The sequence below is a fragment of the Quercus robur genome, chromosome 2, assembly GCF_932294415.1.
Source record: "Quercus robur chromosome 2, dhQueRobu3.1, whole genome shotgun sequence".
Classification (NCBI taxonomy): domain Eukaryota; kingdom Viridiplantae; phylum Streptophyta; class Magnoliopsida; order Fagales; family Fagaceae; genus Quercus; species Quercus robur.
This window is the reverse complement of record NC_065535.1, coordinates 26,895,873-26,917,887: the sequence shown is the minus strand read 5'-3', so window position 1 is coordinate 26,917,887 and position 22,015 is coordinate 26,895,873. Positions and strand designations below refer to the sequence as shown.

The window sequence follows — 22,015 nt, the reverse complement described above, 5'->3', positions numbered from 1 at the left end:
CTAGTTATATACTGCACAAATTTTTAGTTTTCCATGAATATGTTGGTCTATTAGTAAACTCATCAAAGCTATTAATTGTTGTGTTAGTTATTACCCTCCATTTGTATCTTTTAGGATCTCCGGACAAAGCGAATGATTTGTATGGGGGGCATGAAATTGAGAGTCTCTATTACTAGGATTCTGTTGCTCTCCTCCTCCACCAGCACTCCAGTCTTCAACTTCTCTTTTACATTGGCATTGTCGACTTACTGCTAGTAAACTAACGTGGCCACAACACATCCTTCAAAACTTAAGCTTCAATGTACCGACTCTTGGTAAAAACCAAGCTGTCATACACATTGCTTCCAATTATGCATTCCGTGAGAGGCCCAAACCAAGCACATCGAGGTAGATTGTTACTTTGTCCAAGACAAGATTCTAAGTGGAGAAATATAACTGCACCATTTGTGGAGACTGGAGATCAACTTCTTGATATCGCATTATGTAGAAGTCATATAGAGTCAATATGTTCCAAGCTAAGCATATATGAGACTTATGTTTCAGCTTTAAGGAGGAATGTTAGATAAATAGGTGGAGATATATTATGGTTGTACCTTGTGTTGTATAGGCGGTACTCTTCTATAAATTAAAGAGGGAGCTATCCCTATCAACTCACCCTACCAGTTGTCCCTTTGAAGAATGTTCGTGTCATATTGTATTTATGCTTTCTTTATAAGAAATGAATAAGGTGAAGGCTAAGAGCAGAAATTCCAACACATCATTTCTGTCATTTATACATCATCAATTAACAATATATATGCTCCAGTTTACGGAGGATTGTTATGAGTAATGTTCTTTAAATGGTAAGGGTATGTGGATCATATTGTATTTTGGGTAAGCCTATATATAATTCGTGCGTATTAGGGTTAATTAACTTTTAACCCAAAGCAAAAAAATTAGAGGATTCCAGATACAAATCAAAAAATCAATACAATGGAATAAAGAAAATAATAGAAAACCTCTACTGTACATAACAATCTTTTCCAGAAATGTTTGCAAGACTGGAAAGTTCTTTTCAGATTCTTTGCACCTCCTCTTCCCCAATTATCAATCTTGTCAACCAGCTTGGATCTTCAGTAAAGTATTTACAAGTCGAAGGGATGACTCCAAGATCTGCACCGATTTGATCATACTCCTTGAGAGCTGCTGCCATCTCTGCTTCAACAGCATTATCATCTACAATGTCAATTGAGCCCAAGTGTAGGACATCAGCATATTGCTCCTCCCTCTCAGCATCATTTTGGATAGGTTCCATTGCAGGGCCCTGCAAGTTCCAACATATATATAGACACCAATCATATGACATGTACCACAAGATACACACAAAGATCAGATGAATCCCAACATATCCAACAGGCAAACTGGACGAACACAGTAACATTGATGAACTTCATAAATTACTTATCAGACACATCAGCTGAACTTACCTAGGGGTTAGTTCTTTATGGGTTTGTTCAGCATCTCAAATTTTATTCCCTACCAAACAGGCTTCCAATACTTGGCATATGTAACTTGTTTATCGGTAGATGCTTTTAGTGAAAAATTAACTTTCAGGAAAATACCAAATGTCAAATGACCATCTATAAAAAAAAACCTACAACTTCAAAACTCCTAGAAGAATCACAAGGCAGCCCATAACTTTCAACAGGGGCTGATTAATGTGTAAAATCATACATATATTTATGATTTATCCAAAAAAAGATGTAAAATCATGTCTTGGAAAACAATCTTCAAGATATACAAACTAGAGGCATATTCTCATATTGGAAAAAGATGTTGAATTGCTTCCCTATTTTTTCATAATTCAATAGTTGGGAGTCGGGGGATTTGAACCATCTCTGTTGGAGACTCTAGGAGATACCAACTAGTTGAGCTACAAGGCTCCTGGCAAATTGCTTCCCTAAATTCTTCTCTATATTCCCTAGTGGATCAATTATGCTGGAAACCTTCTTACAGGGGGATTTTTTTTATGACAAATCTTTTTATAAGGTACTATATTCCACTACCCATTCTTCTTTCCCTTGGAAGGCTTTATGGAAGCCAAAGGTGCCATCAAAGGTTAGTATTTTTTTCTGTGGACCACAGCTTCGGGGAGAATTTTAACTACTGATAAGTTGTAGAAGCATAGAGTAATTGTCATAGATTGGTATTGCACGTGTAAGAAGGATGGGAGTCCATTCTTCATTTTCTATTACATTTCCATGTGGATAGAGAGCTGTGGAATACAATGTTCTCTTTATTTGGGGTTCATTGGGTCATGCCAACCCATGTTGTGGATCTTCTAGCAAGCTAGTCATTTAAATGTAGCAAATGTAAGACTGGTGATTTGGAATATAATTCCTCACTGCTTTATGTGGGGTATTTGGCGGGAGAGGAAGCTTGTACTTTTGAAGGAAATGAGAGATCGATTCAAGATATGAAGCTGCTCTTCCTCCAGACGTTGCTAGAGTGGACAAATGCTTCGGGTGTTTTTTCTTTTAATTCTTTGGCTGACTTGTTAGATAGTTGTACTCTCTTTGCTCTTTAATTTTTTGTTGTTTTACTGGATCCTTAGTACACTGCCTGTGTGCTCTGGTGCATTGTATTCAATTTCCTTTTTCGATTAAGTTTTATTACTTATCAAAAATAAACAATGCAAAAAAATTGACACAAACATTAAAAATGCTAAAATGGGTATTTTTGGTAACTGTTTTTTTTCCTTATTTCCTATTTTCAAAAACAATTTTCTATTTTTGAGATTAAAAAACTTGTTTGGCAACTCAAAATGGACAAAAAACAAAAACTGTTTTCAAAAATCAATTTGTGAAGAAAACTGAAAACATGCAAAATGTTGTTTTCAATTTCTAATTTTCAAAAGTCAATGAAAACACGCATTTAATTTAATGAATCTGTCTTGTGGGGCCCGACAACAGATGGGCCAGATCCACCTATTCACGGGGATACTTAAGGCCCAAGCCGAGGAGGATAGTAGTCCCAGCCCAATAAACACAAAGCACTAATGGGCCATAGAAGCCGCCGAGGAAGGTACAGCCCTCGGTTAGCCCAGAGCTACACTAAGGAAAGGGGCAAAAGTGGTATAGGGATAATCTTGTAAGAAATCTAAAATATCTAGGAAAGGCTGCCAATACTACCGGCCCTAGACAGAGCTTTGCCTCTCACAGAGTCGTGTTTCTTTGGCCTACTCAACCACTCCCAGCAACTCAGGTCTGAAACTGATGGGACAGGTGTCAGTCTTGGAAAGTCCGACCCTACACGTGGACGAAGGAAATTGAATGCATGCTAATATAAAAGGAAAATATACAACCTAAAGTAAGGGGGGGTTCTTCCGGAAAGAAAAAGACCTAAAGGGGTGAACACCTCTAGATCATGCATGAACAACTCAACAAAACCACGGCTGAGTAAACATGGCTTAGCCTTTCGACCCCATTCTCTACAAATGATATTGTACGGGTCCATTTTCGTGTGAACCCAACCCTACTGTGGGCCCACGCGAATTGTGTCCCTACAATTGGCGCCGTCTGTGGGGAGGCTTGCATGTTAGCTCGAGCGATGGTGAAGTTGAGCTTCCGTCGAACAAGGGGCTACGAAGGTGCCTATATCACCGGCGACATATTACTGATGTTCCAACATAAGCTCTTACTAGGGGCTACGTTCCACGCCGTCGACGACATAGACAAGCCTAGGGGCTTCAAACACCAGGCCAGCTCCCCCCACCTTGTTCGAAGAGTCAAGCCTTCAGAAAACAAGCAAATAAAAAGAAACAAAAGCAAGTTTTGGACAGAACCAAGGCCTTGCATGGTCCTTGGACCCAAGCCTCTGGGGAAACCAACTACTTACAAAGAAAATACAAGTTTTGGACAGAACCAAGGCCTTGCATGGTCCTCGGACCCAAGCCTCTGGGGAAACCAACTACTTACAAAGAAAACACAAGTTTTGGACAGAACCAAGGCCTTGCATGGTCCTCGGACCCAAGCCTATGGGGAAACCAACTACTTACAAAGGAAACACAAGTTTTGGACAGAACCAAGGCCTTGCATGGTCCTCGGACCCAAGCCTCTGGGGAAACCAACTACTTACAAAGAAAACACAAGTTTTGGACAGAACCAAGGCCTTGCATGGTCCTCGGACCCAAGCCTCTGGGGAAACCAACTACTTACAAAGAAAACACAAGTTTTGGACAGAACCAAGGCCTTGCATGGTCCTCGGACCCAAGCCTCTGGGGAAACCAACTACTTACAAAGGAAACACAAGTTTTGGACAGAACCAAGGCCTTGCATGGTCCTCGGACCCAAGCCTCTGGGGAAACCAACTACTTACAAAGGAAACACAAGTTTTGGACAGAACCAAGGCCTTGCATGGTCCTCGGACCCAAGCCTCTGGGGAAACCAACTACTTACAAAGGAAACACAAGTTTTGGACAGAACCAAGGCCTTGCATGGTCCTCGGACCCAAGCCTCTGGGGAAACCAACTACTTACAAAGGAAACACAAGTTTTGGACAGAACCAAGGCCTTGCATGGTCCTCGGACCCAAGCCTCTGGGGAAACCAACTACTTACAAAGAAAACACAAGTTTTGGACAGAACCAAGGCCTTGCATGGTCCTCGGACCCAAGCCTCTGGGGAAACCAACTACTTACAAAGGAAACACAAGTTTTGGACAGAACCAAGGCCTTGCATGGTCCTCGGACCCAAGCCTCTGGGGAAACCAACTACTTACAAAGGAAACACAAGTTTTGGACAGAACCAAGGCCTTGCATGGTCCTCGGACCCAAGCCTCTGGGGAAACCAACTACTTACAAAGGAAACACAAGTTTTGGACAGAACCAAGGCCTTGCATGGTCCTCGGACCCAAGCCTCTGGGGAAACCAACTACTTACAAAGGAAACACAAGTTTTGGACAGAACCAAGGCCTTGCATGGTCCTCGGACCCAAGCCTCTGGGGAAACCAACTACTTACAAAGAAAACACAAGTTTTGGACAGAACCAAGGCCTTGCATGGTCCTCGGACCCAAGCCTCTGGGGAAACCAACTACTTACAAAGAAAAAGCAAGTTTTGGACAGAACCAAGGCCTTGCATGGTCCTCGGACCCAAGCCTCTGGGGAAATCAACTACTTAAATGGAAGAGCTGTGTTACATGGACTCTCTAGTCTGCTTTTGAACCCTTAACACTAAAGGGACCAATATGGAATGGATTAACAAGTTTTCAAAAGCACCACCAAAGTCACGCAACGTTTGGTCGTGCTCTCAGATGAATTATTCAAAGTTCGTCACCCTCAGACGATATTCTCACACTTATTACAGAGCGTTCAATCGACATCTCGGTTAGTTTTCTAAGTTTAACTTATTACGAGTTATTATCATGTCTGTTAGTGTGCATAGATTAAAATTAGTTGAATCGGGTTTCAAGAGTCCTTGCCCTGAATACTGCCAAGGAGAAACACACACATGGAGTACACCAACTCACAAAGTAGTTTTATCAAAGGAACAACATTCAGAATAAATAAAGAAATCGTCATTTCTTACTAAAGCAAAAAGACAGTACAATGTACAATGAAAAGCTAGAACCGGTCTGTGTCAAAGTTCACTACATGACCAAAAGAAAGGAAGATACAAGAAAATAAGTAAAAGCCGAGGAAGTAGGTCAGAGGAGAAGTTGGCTACAGCTCCAAGACCTTGTTCTTCTTCAAAGCTCTCACTTGCCCACAACTCAAACAGCGAAAGAGATCCAACTTGAACCTGACACCATTGAAGAAAAGGTGTAGGGAGTTGAAGGTGGTGGGGCTTTCTCTAAATATACGCCTACCGCAAAGCGGAGGCGCTGATGGAGGAAAACCCTTCTTCTGCCGTACCAAAACTCTGGCATGAACAGAACCTGCTTCGGATTTTGACTAAAAGAGGGGACGATTCTTTTCCCTCTCGGCGGAGAGGGAGTATACTCCTGAATTTGTGCTTCCTGCGCCCATGTCTTATGGTTGTAAGCCTCATGAAGACACGATGCTTCTGCGGCGGAGGAAGTTCTTTATTCCCAACCCTCGTTTTCAACATGTTATGCCAAGAAAGGAGAGCTCCGGATGTGGGGAGCGTGATGTGAGAGAAAACTGAAAGAAGGGGTGTTATATATAACGCAGCCATCTCTCCCTCCTATTTATTTGAAAAGACAAGATGATGGTAGTCAACTCATGCAGCGTCCCAAGGAGCACTACAGACAAAGTGGTCTTGGCTCAACTTCCAACATCGACTGCAACCACAAGATTAAAAAGCCTCGTAAAGGCGCATTTCGGTCATCGTGACATCAGAGAGTACCACGTGGCCAGAAGTTGCAGAAATATCTCTTAATTCATAGGCTAGGTGGATTCGTGGACCCGGGGCCGCTTGGCGTAAGGGCCCAGGTACCTTGGCCGACGCGGAGCAGCGGCCATGGCCGAGGACAGTCACTTTTGGGCGCCTCGGGAAATGCTCAAAGATAAGGGAAACCAAGTACTGGTGCAGACATTGGTCTCGGACAGAACCTAAGGCTCGCATGGTCCTCGGACCTATGCTAAAAGGTAAAACTCAATACCGACAAAACCCAAGTCTCGGACTCATGCCTCCGAGAAAAATCAAGTACGTAAGATAAAACGTATAAGTCCTGAACAAAGCCCAGGTTTGGCAAAGTCCTCGGACTTAAGCTTCTTTGGAAGTCAGCCGCCCTAATGAAGGGATTCTTTTCGGCTTAAATAATGGAAAAGGTTAATGCTCACGCCTCGTGGAGATGGCAGAGCAACCTAATGATCGTCAACCTAAGGAGGCCATTCATCCGAGGGGTAACATGTCCTCGGGTAAATACTTCTCACACCTAATCGGACATTTGACACCCATCACTGCTAACTTTAAGATAAGTCTCATTCCTTACTGGTCGGACTGTTATATTGAATAATAATTTTGTTAAAATTATCGTGGCATCATTTTATCAACGATTACTTCGTCCTTAGTCATTATTGATTCAAATGCTATACTATTATGCCGAGCAGCGCTTTCGCATTTGTTAGAATATATAAACAAGACATAAGAAATAGAGTAACACTATCTTTTATTAATATGAAAATTTGTTACAACGTACAAGGAAGGGCTTAAACAAGCCTATACAAAAAATGAACTGCAAAAACAATAACAATATCTGTAATACAAATAAGTAAACCATCAGGTGTCTTTTGAATCTGCCTTCAAGATCTCTCTGAAATCCATGCCTCAGTACTGCTCATATCAGGAGAAGAACCTTATACAAAAATAATGAAGGACAAGGAAGAAGAATTGGAACACATGGAAGCACTTCAGCAAGCTCTTGTTGCTGAAGAAAGCAAGGGAAAAAGAAGATGGAGGACATGAACGGGAAGGAGGAGAAGAAGAGTGAAGCAATGAAAAGAAAGTAAAAGGAGCAAAAGAGGGAGAAGGGGAGCCTAATTAGGTATGCTCATGAGAGAGCAGATGGAGATGACAAGGGAGGTTTTCGACTCAGTCACACCAGAAATGGGGTATGACGAGTCCCTGCTTCGGATTTTGGCTAAAAGAATGGGGAGACAAACCTTGAGTCTCCACCATCCTTGCCCCGACCGAGCCATCTCAAGTTTCGTTAAGATATGGTGTTTCAGGGAAAGGAGGGATTCATTCATGGTTGATCACTGTGGTGGACGTGTTATCAAATGAGGGATAACCAGAGGGAAGAGGCGGATTCTGGGAAAAGTCTAAGGGATTCGCATATGAGAGAATCACCCTCTTATCTTCTCTCTTTATATAGGGGAAAAAGACGAGGGTACGTGACACGTTCCGATCCTCTAAGAAATCTGCTAGTAAATGCAAAACCGTTTCGTTTCTCCAAGCCATCCTTAACCGATAGAGTTAAGAGGCCTCGTAAAAAGAAGACATTAAAAGCGCACTACGGCTATCCAAACGGAATAAACGCCTCACGCGTAAGTCAAGGGAATTGTCACGTAGACCGGCGCATTACTTGGGGAGGTGAGAAGTCGCTGACGTTGATCAAGGGCCGAACTTAATAAGCCGCAATAAAGTCTCGGTATTATCAAAACCCACCTTTCCAACCGAAGAGTTGGATAGCAGGGTTTTGAGGGGCTATTGTGGGGCCCGACAACAGATGGGCCAGATCCACCTATTCACGGGGATACTTAAGGCCCAAGCCGAGGAGGATAGTAGTCCCAGCCCAATAAACACAAAGCACTAATGGGCCATAGAAGCCGCCGAGGAAGGTACAGCCCTCGGTTAGCCCAGAGCTACACTAAGGAAAGGGGCAAAAGTGGTATAGGGATAATCTTGTAAGAAATCTAAAATATCTAGGAAAGGCTGCCAATACTACCGGCCCTAGACAGAGCTTTGCCTCTCACAGAGTCGTGTTTCTTTGGCCTACTCAACCACTCCCAGCAACTCAGGTTCAGTCTTGGAAAGTCCGACCCTACACGTGGACGAAGGAAATTGAATGCATGCTAATATAAAAGGAAAATATACAACCTAAAGTAAGGGGGGGTTCTTCCGGAAAGAAAAAGACCTAAAGGGGTGAACACCTCTAGATCATGCATGAACAACTCAACAAAACCACGGCTGAGTAAACATGGCTTAGCCTTTCGACCCCATTCTCTACAAATGATATTGTACGGGTCCATTTTCGTGTGAACCCAACCCTACTGTGGGCCCACGCGAATTGTGTCCCTACATGTCTCATTTAATGAGTTAGCATTAGAGTACAAATCCTAATACCAACATATTTTAATATTTTCTATTTTTTTCTTCAAATTTTTTTTTTTTTTTTAATTTCAACTAACCAAACATGTTTTTGATTTCAAAAATGCAAGAAAACTGTTTTTTCTTTATATTTCCAAAAACAAGTTTTTGAAAATAGAAAACAAAAACTGTTACCAGACATAACCTAATTTCTCTATATACCATCATAGATAACATATGAATTTCAGCCATTACTTCTATAGAATTAATTAGAGAACCTCCTTCCGAGTTTGGTTAAAAGTAATTGCCTTGAATCTTATAAGGCACCTACAACCAACAGATAAAATTATCAGAAATGCCAAGTATTATTACCTGACATAATGCAGCATAATGCTTATATATCTCACTGTTTTTGTCTTGATCACCAAGCAGCGTACCACCATACCAACCATTTCCCTCATCAACGGATGTCATTGCAAGGTACCTGAAAATCAAAGAACAAATATGTGCATTAATTAACTGGACAAAATATAGAATTTATTAATAACAACCTCCATTTTAACAGTCTGTTACATAATAATTATGTTTTATTTTCTTTTGGGTAATTGTCACAGAATAAAACTGAAAAAGAAAAAGTAGTACAAAATTTTGTCACTTAAAAATGCATCTGCAAAGTTAAATACAACAGCTAACCCTATGTTTATGGGGGGAGAGGAATTATGAAGGTTTCAGAAACCCTTGCCCTCTCCTTTCCTGCCATCTCTCAGCTTAAGATTGTTGAAAGCTGAGCTAAGTTCAACCCTAACAGTAAACATGTCCAAAGCTACAAAAATAGTATATAATGCTAACAAACCTTGGACCAAATGGCATATCCTCCCCACATAAATTAGGGGTAAAGGATGAGAGCATAGACTCAATCCTGTGCAGGTTCCTAGGTTGTATTTACCTACCAAAACTTAGCATATCATGCACACCCTTCTTAATTTCAATTATCACAAAGTGTGCAGATTGGACACATACCTCTGGTCATATTTTACAATTATTTTTTGATAAGTACTACAAATATCTTAAATTCTTGAGAAGTTCTTATCACAAGAAATCAGGCTCATCAAGCAATAAACCCAAAAACCAAAGTAATAAATTAAAAGAAAAACACTGTATTCCATGATATAATTTCAAATAATGATACAACATGAGATACATGTGCCTTTTTTTTTGGGATAAGTGAGATAAATCTTATTAAACAAGGCTAATTCATGCAAGAAGCATGAAGTAACAAAGAAATATATACAAAAAAGAAGAGAATCTAAAGCAACGGAATGAAATCACTAGACGTGAATCCCCAAGCTTGAGATCAGTTAAATAAAGTCCCTGTTTAGTACAGCAAATTTTCAACTTTTTAAAAATTGGGAGTTTGAGAAAGCCATACGAATAAAAAAGTGAAGTTTGAAAAAGTTGTACTTTTAAAAATTGCAGTTTGAAACTGTGTTATCAAACAGGCATGATTTCCCTAATATCTGTGGCCAACATCAATTATAAAAGTACAACCAAATTATTAATTTGATTTTTATGTAGTAAGGTCTACACAATTCCAAATAAATAAATAAAAGAAACTGGATTATCTCGTGTGCACTTGCTCAACAACTAGAAGTGAAGCCTAAATCTGTCCAAAAACTAACCCAGCCCATGCTATCCAATTATTTATAGGGATTTGCTGAAGCCATTTAAACATGCTGGGAAAATAAAACATTACAAACATTGGGCTTCAACCCAAGTCAATTATGACTAGGTTACAGTCTTAGTTGTCTATATAAGCAGGCTATTGTACTCTAGCTTGAGTAAAAAAATTTATTGTTAAAATTTTTCCTGCAATATTTTTTGTTGATTCTAGGCAACCCTAGGTGCTGATTCCTATGTTTTGTTTTCTCTTGCTTGGTGTGAAAATTCCAAGCAAGACTAAATGTTAATACCTAAGTTTATTTTGTTTTCTATTTTTAGTGATATCTGTTTTGGTTCTTTTCCCATGTCAATTAGTCGGGAAGGGAAGTCTGCTGAAAAGAATATGATGGATTCAAATGAAATTTAATGCACATGTAGTATATTCTAATGGTTAGTCACATCTAGAAATTGGTCAATCCTAATCATTTTATCTTAACAAAAAAGATGTGGCATCATTAAACCAAATTATATCATTCCTTAATCCATTCTATGCAAGCGAGGTTGCCATTGGACATGTCATCATCTGTGGTACACTTGCTTCCATATTGGCATAACAGAGGATATATTCTCAGTGGCTGACCTTTGGAGAGACATTTATAAGAAACTGCATACAATATAATTAAATGACAAACATATTTTTCCCTTCTATCCTCCTTAATATTCCGCTGGTTACAATGGGGCTAATCTTACTAAATTCCTTAGACCTAAAGGTTCCAATGTCTTTCTGCTAGTATACATACACCACAAATATACTTTGTTCATTTCATAGTTCCATAATTACTGAAATTTATCAGGAAAAAGCACTCCAACTTCAAACTAGTCAACCTTCATCCAATTGAAAATGGAAAAAAATAAAAACTCAAAGAGTACAAAGTAAAAAGTTCTCAAACTTTGTAATTTCAGGCTCAGAATTGATTCACAAGGCATATACAGAGATTTAGGCTATGTTTGGTTAGCCCATGACTCATATCTCACAACCCGTCTGATGCGGGAGACGCAAGGAAATTATTATTTAGTATTATTTATATTTGCAAGTCAATTGTATTTTTACGTTTTAGGTCCTAGTAGTTTATTAGACTATTAGTATTTTAATTTGGAAGCAAGGTTATTTTTGTAATAAGGCAATTAAGGTTTCCTAGCCAATTAGAACTAGGGTTTAGCAATCCTTTATAAGCAACCTATTGTACTCTTTAAGGAGATAGTTCATATTTTGATGAATGAAAAAATGGCCGTTTGGTCTCTTTTAGTCTAGTGCTTACTCTAGGTCTACCCTAGTCCCTAGGTGTTGACTCCTAGTGGTTTCCCCGCCCAAGCCAGGCCTAGGTGTTGACTCATAACTCATAAGTCACATCTCACACTCAATTTTCTCCTAACCCATGCATTGGTGTGTTTGGCACTCCATTACTCATAGCTTTTTCTCTCTTCCAAAACCCACTCAGATTTCCTCATGTCTTCGTCTTCTCTCTCTCTCTCTCTCTCTCTCTCTCTCTCAATTAATCTTCTATCACTGTCAAAGACACAAATCACCCAAATTCTCCAACCAATAATAAAGATTCAATTTTCCATGTGTGTTTGTCTTCCTCAGAATCTGAGTTGCTAGAGGGAAAAACAAGAAAAATTGGTAGGGAATGGCTCAGGCTATGAAGGAATGGTACAAGCAAATGCCTATCATCTCCCTGTTCGTATCTCACAGCTGCTATTGTCACCACTATCGGTTGCTCCCTTGATGCACGTATCTCTAATTCTCTTATCACTAAAGCTTTCAGCCACAGAAAAGCAAAGAAAATAAAGGAAGAACCCAGCTCACATCTCTCTCAGCACAAGCACCAAGAGGCTGTGAGATCCTTGTGCAGTGTGTGCTGTGTTTAGCTCGAAGAAGAAACAAAGAAGCACCGATGTGAGGAGATGAAGAAATAAAGAAAGAAAGAAAGAGCCGTTGAGCAACTTGTGTCTGACTTTGAGTGTGACAACACTAGCCAATGGGTCCCACTACTAATGTTTTATTACCAAATTGCCACTTGACTCAACTCATAAATCATAAATCTGAAAACACAAAAAAAGTGTTCTCAATTCTCACTACACATTCTCAATATATTGAGTAATGAGTGATGAGAATCAAACCAAACAACCCTTGCACTAGTGGGGCCCACAATTTTTGGGTGACAAGTGATGGAAATTGAGATATGAGTGATGAAAATCACTAAACCAAACACAGCCTTACGTTTTCTCTCACAGCAAGTAACTTGTTGAACCAGCCACCACAAGAAAAATCTGATTGATTCAACTAGTTGATTATATTGAACAACCAAGGAGGTTTCTACGAAAAATGAAAATGGACTTTCAAGAGATATACCTCTGGAAAATTTCCTCTTCATTGGTATCGCTAGCAGAAGAAAGCCAATTTAGGTCACATAAACCATCAACTCTTCTGTCAGCCTGAGATCCTCCACTTGCAATTTCATGCGAAGAAACTTTGGGAGCTGAGGCACTATCTTCATGCTTTCTCTGACCAAAAAGCCAATTTGGGCTTTTGAGCTGTATTTCACTGGACAAAAAATGCTAAGATTCAGTAATGGAAACTAGGTTTCCAAGGATATACAGACTACTTTGCACCATAACCACCCAACAATGAGAAAAAAAAAAAAAAAAAAAAAAAAAAAAAAAAAAAAAAAAAAAGAGAAACCAGCAATTTTATCATTTCTAGAGAGAGAGAGAGAGAACTAAGAGGACATGCATCAACACTGGGAAGATTGTGCGTAAATGGACATTCTTACTGTAACAGAATGAGATACAAATCATTTTAAAATGTCTTATGACTCCTTGGAACTCGAAGAAGTGTGAAACTGGAGACTATTTTATAAATTCACTTGAACATGCAGACTTAAAAAAAGGGAACTTATTTGTGTTATTTATTATTTATAACTTTTTTATTGTAATATTTAGAACATAACTATGACTTTACACACAACTTTAATCAGTTTGATGTAAAAATGGAAGCTAAAATGCAAGAAAAGGCATATCCTTCCACATATCCTTGTGACATTAAATCCTTTCCTTTAAAAAATAAAAAAAAAAAAAGAAAAAGAAAAAGGAACACACTTGCACAAACATCAATGTGGTCAAAATAATATTTGAGGGACAAAAATGTTGATTAAAATAAAGGACAGGAGACAAGCACGTGACATTTCTAGGGTATAACAAACAGGTCAGTGACATGAAGCACCACAAATCGCACACAAACAATGGACTTAGAAAATAGTAGACTGCATGAAAACCAAGAATTTGATTTAACTAATGAAGAATTATTATTAAAACCTCAATCAACAGGTAGTATACTCAGACTAACTACAAATTTTCTTCTATAATGAAAGAAACCCAGGAACAGGAGCAAGTATTTCAGTTTTGTAGATCAACATAGCAGCAGAACCAACAAATCAGCAGCATATAGGAGCAAGTGAGAGAGAGAGATAATGCATTGTGTGCAAGCAACCAAGAGAAGGTTGAATAATCATAGGAGGTAAACATAGGATATGAATCATAAAAAGGAAATAATTACGCTGCATCAGGTGCCACACTGGAATTTCCTATGCCAGAACCATGTCTGTGATCTGTTTCTCTACAAAGTCTTACATTCCTTACTAAACTACATGTCCTTTGTATCAACTTATCAAATGATGTCAACTTCATCCGCAAGAAGTCTTCCCTGCAAGCTGAAATAGGGGCCAAAGTAACTCTAGCACCTCCAACAGGCATGGCATTAGCTAGCAAACTGCGAAGTTGAAAACCATAAATTTATTATTTTTTTTTAAAAAAGGATGAATAAACCAAGAACAAAAGAGTAAGGAACACAAAGATTAGATACTCAATATTTAAAATAAATGCACCAAACCAAAAAAATAAAAATAAAAATCAATGGAGATAATATAATAAGAAAAATATGAAAAACAATCATAAGTGTACAATGTTTGCATGTGTACATGCTCGTGAATGTGTGGGTGAGGTAGCATGTAGAAGGAAAACATGGAGACTTACCACTTATCCAGGAAAAAATCATCTCCCATCCCAGACACATGGAGATAGTAATCTGAATCAAGCTCCCAAAGAGCGGGTTTCCCTTCCCGTGGTTGGAAGTAACCCAAAAATCTGTACAACAACCAAATGATGATAGCTTGAGAGGATGTTAAATAAAATGAGCACAAAAACAAAATAAATAATAACAGATAAACAAGGAAATTATAAATGATAAGAGTCAGAAAAACTGAGGCAACCCAGCTTTCCAAAAATATTTTAAATCTCTTTACATAAGTGAGAAGTTACAGAATGAAAATTTTTTTATTGGTACATAACACATGCACCCGATGGGTCTTGAACCCAAGACTTCACCCTCCACCTAGCACTTATAAGGATAGGAGGTGCCAATTAAGCTAGAGCTCATTGATAGAATGAGAATTCAAAACTTCAGAAATCTCATATATTAAAAACAAGAGGAATGAAAATAGTATTTCATAAAAATGAAATAGGATACTATTTTCATAAAAATCAAATAAGAATCATAATGGGGAGGAATATTTACAGATTTATTGCATCTTGCTTTTCACCGTCAGTGTAAGTATTGCTATAGTATCGCTTGATAGACTTCAAAAACTCTCTAGATTGGGTAGTAGCTTTCCACTTTCCTTGCCTCTCTGGGAAGACCTGATGCTCATAACAAAACAGTGATTCAGGAAATGAAAACAAAATCTCATCTGCATGGTTAAGAAAAAGGAACAGAAAAAAAGAAAATGTAGATGTGCAAATTTAATAATAGACAAATGTAAAATAAACTAAGACAAATTCACAATAAAACTTACTGTATTATGAGCTTCAGATCCACCATACTGCTGGGCAAGAGCATCCCCCATGCTCTGATACATATCCATTAGAGCTGCAGCAATGGTACTCTCAGGGTCCACTTTGGGAATGTCTGTTAAACCCATTGCATAAAGTTGGCGGCCTAAAGCTGCAAGGCCATAAGCATACTGGGCAACATTTGTGCGATCCAAGCAGTCAATGCAGTTGGTGCGCAGAACTCCACTTTGAAAACGAGGTGCTTCCCCACCACAATTATTTTTTCCATTCTGTTGATTAAAATCAGTCTCTCTGTCTCGATTAACTAAAGAATTTAGATTATCATTACAGCTTCCAATCATAGCTAGGTCCGTTGAATTAGCTCTTAAATCTCTAAGCGAAGCATCCCTGAAAGAGATGAAAATGAACTATATATAGAAGAACATCAAAAGGACACACCAAGATGATTAACTATTTCAATGTTAAACAAGCACCAGTAGGTGCCTTAAATGAGACCTCACCAGGCTTGATGATTACTACAAACAAAATACCCTTGTATGAAAATGGGGCCCTCAACTACTACTAACCCCACCCCCCCCCCCCCCCCCCAACATTCATGAATTTATACATGGTCAATAAATTGCTGATACACAACTTATTGTCCAGAAAGAGCATTATATGATAAGTAATAATCACAAATTTAATTTTTCTTTTTGTAAATAATAACACTATCAAATTCAAAAGCACTTAATTCAATCATTTTTTTTATGCAATTGTTATGGTGTTTTTTTCGTTGTAACAGAAGTTTCTTTTTTGATAAGTGGCTATCTACAGAAGTTTCATGGACTGCTTTCCCTGTTAAGAAGTTAGATGACATCTGATACCACAACAATCAGTATTTTCAAGTTTTCTGTCATTTGTGGGGCCGCATACTATAATAGACTTTATTATATGCAAAGTTAGGAGTTTAAAAAACCATTACTCTTCTTATAAGAATGCGAGACAGAACTACCCTATGCATCCGCATATGAAGTTGCCAAGAGCCTTCTAGCTTAACTAATTGTCACCTCTTGGTGTTTTCAATAGAGACATCTAAAGTTCAAATACTCCCACCCCCAACTTTTGAATTATCAAAAAGAGCATCCACAAATGAAGTTCATGGAACCAATTCCTTTGTGCTTTTTTCTTTTTTTAATATACAAGTAATATTATAAAAAGGAAAGATAGAAATTTCCTTTGGCCTACGAATCTACCAGATCACACCCAATTGAGGCCAACATCCACCTTTGTCACTCTCAAGCTGTGGCAACTAAACCCCTCCACTGATGAATCAATCCAACGACCATCAAAGCGCATCAACCACTAGACCACAACCAAGCCTCAAAAATTCAAACCTAGGACCGTCATTCAAAAATACACAACCCCAAATGCACAAAAACCACCCAAGTACAACAACCAGGTCATCAATCCTTCGGCCAAGACAAGCCACCCCAATACGGCAATACCAAACCCTGAAGTACCAAGCTAGACCATCAAGCCCAGATTGCTATTGAGATTTGAGACCCATCCTCCAAAGTCCTCAAGCGACTCCATCAACAATGTAAGACTTGCAAATATTAAGAACAATGTGGCTTGAGGCCTTATGCCAATTCGCTTGTCTTCACATCCCTATATGCTGCTTCTGATACTACACCAGACAACCCTAGACAGAATGTACCGCTGCAATCGTCACCATGTCATGTCATCATGTCACTCCCCTAATCATGGTCTACCACTAAGTGTTTGACAAGTCAATGCAGAATCCTTTTGTTGTTCATGGTGAATACAATTTCTAGCTTTCAAAATAAAACCAAAAAACAAAGAACGCCTCATTTGAACCAGCTTTATAACCCATTATACCATGTGAGCAAACCCAAATACTAACACGCCTTGGCCCAATAGTCTTCTTTGGTGGGCCTAGAAGCTAGGACCACAACACATCTAGGCCAGTCATAACCAACCCACATCAAACCAAAGTTATAAAAATTGTACTGGCTACCAATCTGATACACTTAGCCTTAATTTGGATACCAATGAAAAATGAAAATTATTGCACTATTTAGCTTATTTTTGCTACTATTTATGGGTCTCACTATATTATTTCAACTAATTTTTACCTTTATCTACAGTATTTTCAGCAATAAGTTTTTAGTTTCAGCAAAACAAGTGGTATCCAAACAGATCATTTCAACAATAATAAAACCAAGCCTTGATCCCAATACTTTGGGGTTGGTTATAGACCCTCAATAGACTAATCAAGGTTGGCCATATCCAAATCATATTGTCACCTCCTTATTTGATATATCTTACTTTACTATTACTACAAATGTTATTTTAGGCCGTCCTCAAGCTTTTATCATTCCCTTGATTTTAATCAACTCACTCTTTCTCATTGGTGCATTAACCAATCTCCTTTGCACATTACCAAACCATCTTTGTCACCAATCCGATACACATATTGTTGGAAATTGACTCAATTTCTTATTTGGACTTGATTAACCATTTAAGTACTTTTGGTGTGAAAGCAAAGCTCATTCTTTGTTAAAGAAGTAATTTAGTATTTCTTGTCCACAGAATAATAAGAGTTAGAATCTTGTAATAAACAACAAAGAGTTTGGTGGCTTTGGCTTAAGTGGCCTTCCCACATTGGGAGAAGAGAAGACTTAGAAGAACTTGGAGCGAGTTTCTTCAAAGAGTCGTTTGGTAGTTCTTTTGGTGTTCAAAGATACCCATGTGTGTAAGTAGATAGTTTGCATACTATTTCAAAAGCACCATTCGTTGTATTAGGGTTTTCAGATTTTGAGTGCCTTATTTTTTTTTTTTTTTTGATATGTGATTTTGAGTGCCTTATTATGAATTTTTTTTTTTTTTTTGATAAGTAATAAGAATTCATTGATAATAAAAAGATACACCCAAGCACACAGGAAGTATACAAGGGGGAGCAAGTCAAGAACGAAAATTACAAAAGTCAAGTAAATCCAAAATAGAAAAAGGATGGTTTCTCCACACAGAGAACCAATCAAGTAAGGTTCGGAAGAAAAGAAGCTTGAGGTCGGGCATAGCACGCTCAGAGTCTTCAAAGCATCTACTATTCCTCTCCTTCCAAATACACCACATCAAACAAAGAGGAATGACCTTCCAAATAACTCCATTGCGGAGGCGACCAAAGTGACCTTGCCAGCAAGCTAAGAGACCAACAACAGACGAGGGCATGATCCAACACACTCCAAATAAACCAAAAACCATATCCCATAACTCCGAAGCAACCGGGCAATGAAGGAAAAGATGGTCAACACTTTCACTACTACGCTTGCACATATAACACCAATCCAAAATACAAACCTTTCTTTTCCTAAGATTGTCAATAGTCAAACATTTCCCCAAGGCTGCGGTCCAGACAAAAAAAGCCACTCTAGAAATGATTTCTGTTAGTTTGTGTTTGTTTGTTTGTTTTCATTTGTAAGAGTTTGCGAGTTTAGCTTGTGATATTTTGTTGGGTGTGTTTGTAATCTAGAATATTGATAATGTATTTTGGTTGTTGTCATTTGTGGATGTAAGCATAAAGTTTTCCAAGCACGTTAACCATTGTTTCTTCTGTTTTTTGATAGATAATCAGAGAACTATTATTAATGAGTAAATAAGGAAGAGTACAAGTTGTTCATGATGATGAACAACAAGAAAAAGATAAAACAAACAGCAAAAAAAGAGGGTAATTAGGAAACTAATCTAAGGGAAAGCATAAACTCAGAGAGAGAAGAATAATCAGTAAAACCCCAATAACGAGACCACTCAAAAAGACTACGTTGGCATAAAACCTTTAACTTATCCAGCATCTTCTCATTGTCTAGCGACGATTTTTTTCCAACCAAACAATCCACATTAAGCACCCTAGAATCAAATTCCAAATGTTCGAATTATGCTTCCCAAGCCATAGATGTGAACAAGATAACAATCCCGCCACTGATCCTGGCATAACCCAACGTATACCAAAAGCTTGAAGCATAAAAGTCCATAAAGTATGTGTAATTGGACAATGAAGAAGAAAGTGGTCCACCGATTCCCCATCACAACAACACATACAAAACCAATTTGCCAAAGGGCGACCCCTAAGCATGAGATTATCCAAATTTACAATCCAATCATGAGCAACTGTCCACAAAAAGAAAGCCACTCGCTTAGGAACCTTTGGTTTCCAAACACCCTTCCAAGAAAATAAAGAAATCAATGTACCCCAAATCGCATGGTAATAAGACCGGGTGTCAAACTTACCATCACCTTTAAGCCGCCAACGAAGAGTATCTCTCCTATCACCCCAAGGAATACAAGTTTGGATTAACTGAAATAAAGAATAAGATGCAGCTAGCTCTCAATCTTCAAAAGCTCTATAAAACCTTAAATCCCACACTCTAACGGTACCCCCTCTTCTGGGATCCACAAAACCTTAAAGATACAAGCATCCTTGGCAGCTAAACAAACATAGAGCTCAAGATTGAGATCTTTTAGGGTATTATCACCAATCCACTTATCATGCCAAAAGCGGATACGAGTGCCTTCACCCACTACAAAAGACAGAGGCTTAGAAAAGCTCTCCCACCCTTCATGAATGCAAGGCCACATCCATGAGTCCTCCTGCAAACTTTAGTACTCCACCCCCTTTGACCCTCACCATATTTTGTGGAGATAACTCTCTACCAAAGATGGGTAACTTCATGAACTTACCTCCACAGCCATTTCCCTAATAAAGCTTGATTAAATGACACCACACTTCTTATCCCCAAACCACCCAATTCGATGGGTAAACACACATTTTCCCAAGCCACCAAAGGCTATTTGAAACTCCCCTCAGAAGACCCCCAAAGAAAATTCCTCTAAATTCTTTCCAATCTAGCAGCCACAGCTTTAGGAATAGTAAAAAGAGATAAAAAGTATGTTGGAATACTTGAGAGAGTACTCTTTAGTAACGTGAGCCTACCACCCTTAGATAGATAGAGAAGCTTCCACCCTGATAGTTTCTTCTCCATCTTCTCTAAAATAGGATTCCAAATCAAAACTGTCTTAAAAGAAGTTCCCAACGGCATCCCCAAATATTTCATATAATTGTTCATATGAATGCACTTTTGCTAGCCCCAACTTCCAACACTTATCCCTTGAAACATACTGGTTCACGTACCAAGCAATTTTTCAAATTGTTTCAGCCAAATCATCAAAATTTGCGGCAAATTTTTCAAGTTTTGGGTGGAGTTCTCATTTTGGGTTGGTACACGCTTCCTGATTTTTTTTTTTTTCCCGTAATTTTCATAAATAGCTTCACGCCGGTGGAACTAGAAGTTCTTTCAATAGGACCTGCATGATGCCTTTAGCTCACCTCACTACCTTTTTCAAGGCCATCTTCTCTGCCACCATGTTTCAGTCTTTCTGTGGTGTGGATCTTGATTTCTTGGAAGAGGATGTGTTTGATGGACAACTGGGATGGTTGTCAAATTTAATGTAATTTTAGTTAAAGTTTTAGGAACACACTTGGGTTTCAGGCTCCTTGAGGGGATTCAAGTGGATGCTAGAGATTAAGAGTCTTGGATTTAGGGTTTGCCCCAAGGGTTTGGGTGTGGCTTGAGAATGGGATGATTAGGTGTTTGATGAAGGTTCTTGAAGTGGAAATGGATTAGCGTTTTGGCTAGTAAGGGATCTAGTTGATGGAATACATGCAAATGGTGATGGATTCAGTGAGTTGTGACTACCTTGAGAGAGTCACCATCTCCAAGAATGGTACTACTTTGAGGGAGCCTCTACCTCCAAAGAAAGACCAGACAAAACGTCTTAACAAAAGGATTATTATTCATTCATTTGGCAATTGATGGTTACATGCATTTATTTGTTCCATGTGCATGGCAATCAGGAGGAGCAGCCATAGAAGTTTGGAAGCAATTGGATAAAAAAGACCAACTGATATTTTCATAGGGACGAGACTGCCAATGGGACTATTCTGAGTGACGAGTCGACCAACAGTCCCTCCAAAGATAAGGTTTTGCAGTTTTTGTCAGCTTCTCCTAATCCTAACATAAATAGGTGTGCAGTAATTGCAATGAATTTTCTCTTTGTGCAAACTGAGTGTCTCCCACCCTAGGAGAGTGGTTGCAAACACCAACTATGCCCGTTGGACTCGATTTACAATTTATGTTGAATGATTCCATTTGTAAGCTAATTGATGATGAAAGAGAATGAGAGTTTTTAGGATTTAATTTTATTTGCTTTTATTTTTTTAATGTAATTAGTTAAAAATTATTGCGTGACCTTCCTTGAATTTTTTTTTTTTTTTTATAATAATAATTTTTTAAAGAGACTACTTCATATACGAAGGACACAAAGTAGCCTACAGAATTACAGTAAGAAAGAATTACACACAAAATGGCAACAACATTATAAATGATGCAATAGAATAGCTAGTTGTAAAACCCCAAGAGTGAGACCACTCATATAAGGAGCTAGCTAGTGAACGGTGCTAGCAGCTGAATCCTCATACTTACCGCATCTTCAAAAGTGCATCAATTGCATTCCCTTATATGGTTCATATCAAACCTTTTTTTTTTTAGAAACGAGGTATCCAAGCTCTTGAAACACCTGACTATTCCTTCCCATCTCACCACACCAGGCTATTACAGAAGGAATCCCTTGAGGATGGCTCCA

At 38.7% G+C, this 22,015-nt stretch overlaps 1 protein-coding gene across 2 annotated transcripts in view; it reads right to left on the bottom strand.

Moving 5' to 3' along the window:
• Nucleotides 1-743: 743 nt before the first annotated feature.
• The window catches only part of LOC126713111 (phosphatidylinositol-3-phosphatase SAC1), a 39,278-nt gene continuing 18,006 nt past the window's right edge, over nt 744-22,015 (bottom strand). For both annotated transcript variants that reach the window (XM_050412757.1, XM_050412758.1), the window contains 7 exons: nt 15,319-15,703; nt 15,042-15,163; nt 14,501-14,611; nt 14,025-14,237; nt 12,822-13,013; nt 9,122-9,233; nt 744-1,303 (listed from right to left, as the gene is read on the bottom strand). In XM_050412757.1, coding sequence (XP_050268714.1) covers nt 1,055-1,303; nt 9,122-9,233; nt 12,822-13,013; nt 14,025-14,237; nt 14,501-14,611; nt 15,042-15,163; nt 15,319-15,703 — 1,384 coding nt within the window. In that variant the 3' untranslated portion in view covers nt 744-1,054. The remainder of the gene's footprint in view (nt 1,304-9,121; nt 9,234-12,821; nt 13,014-14,024; nt 14,238-14,500; nt 14,612-15,041; nt 15,164-15,318; nt 15,704-22,015) is intronic.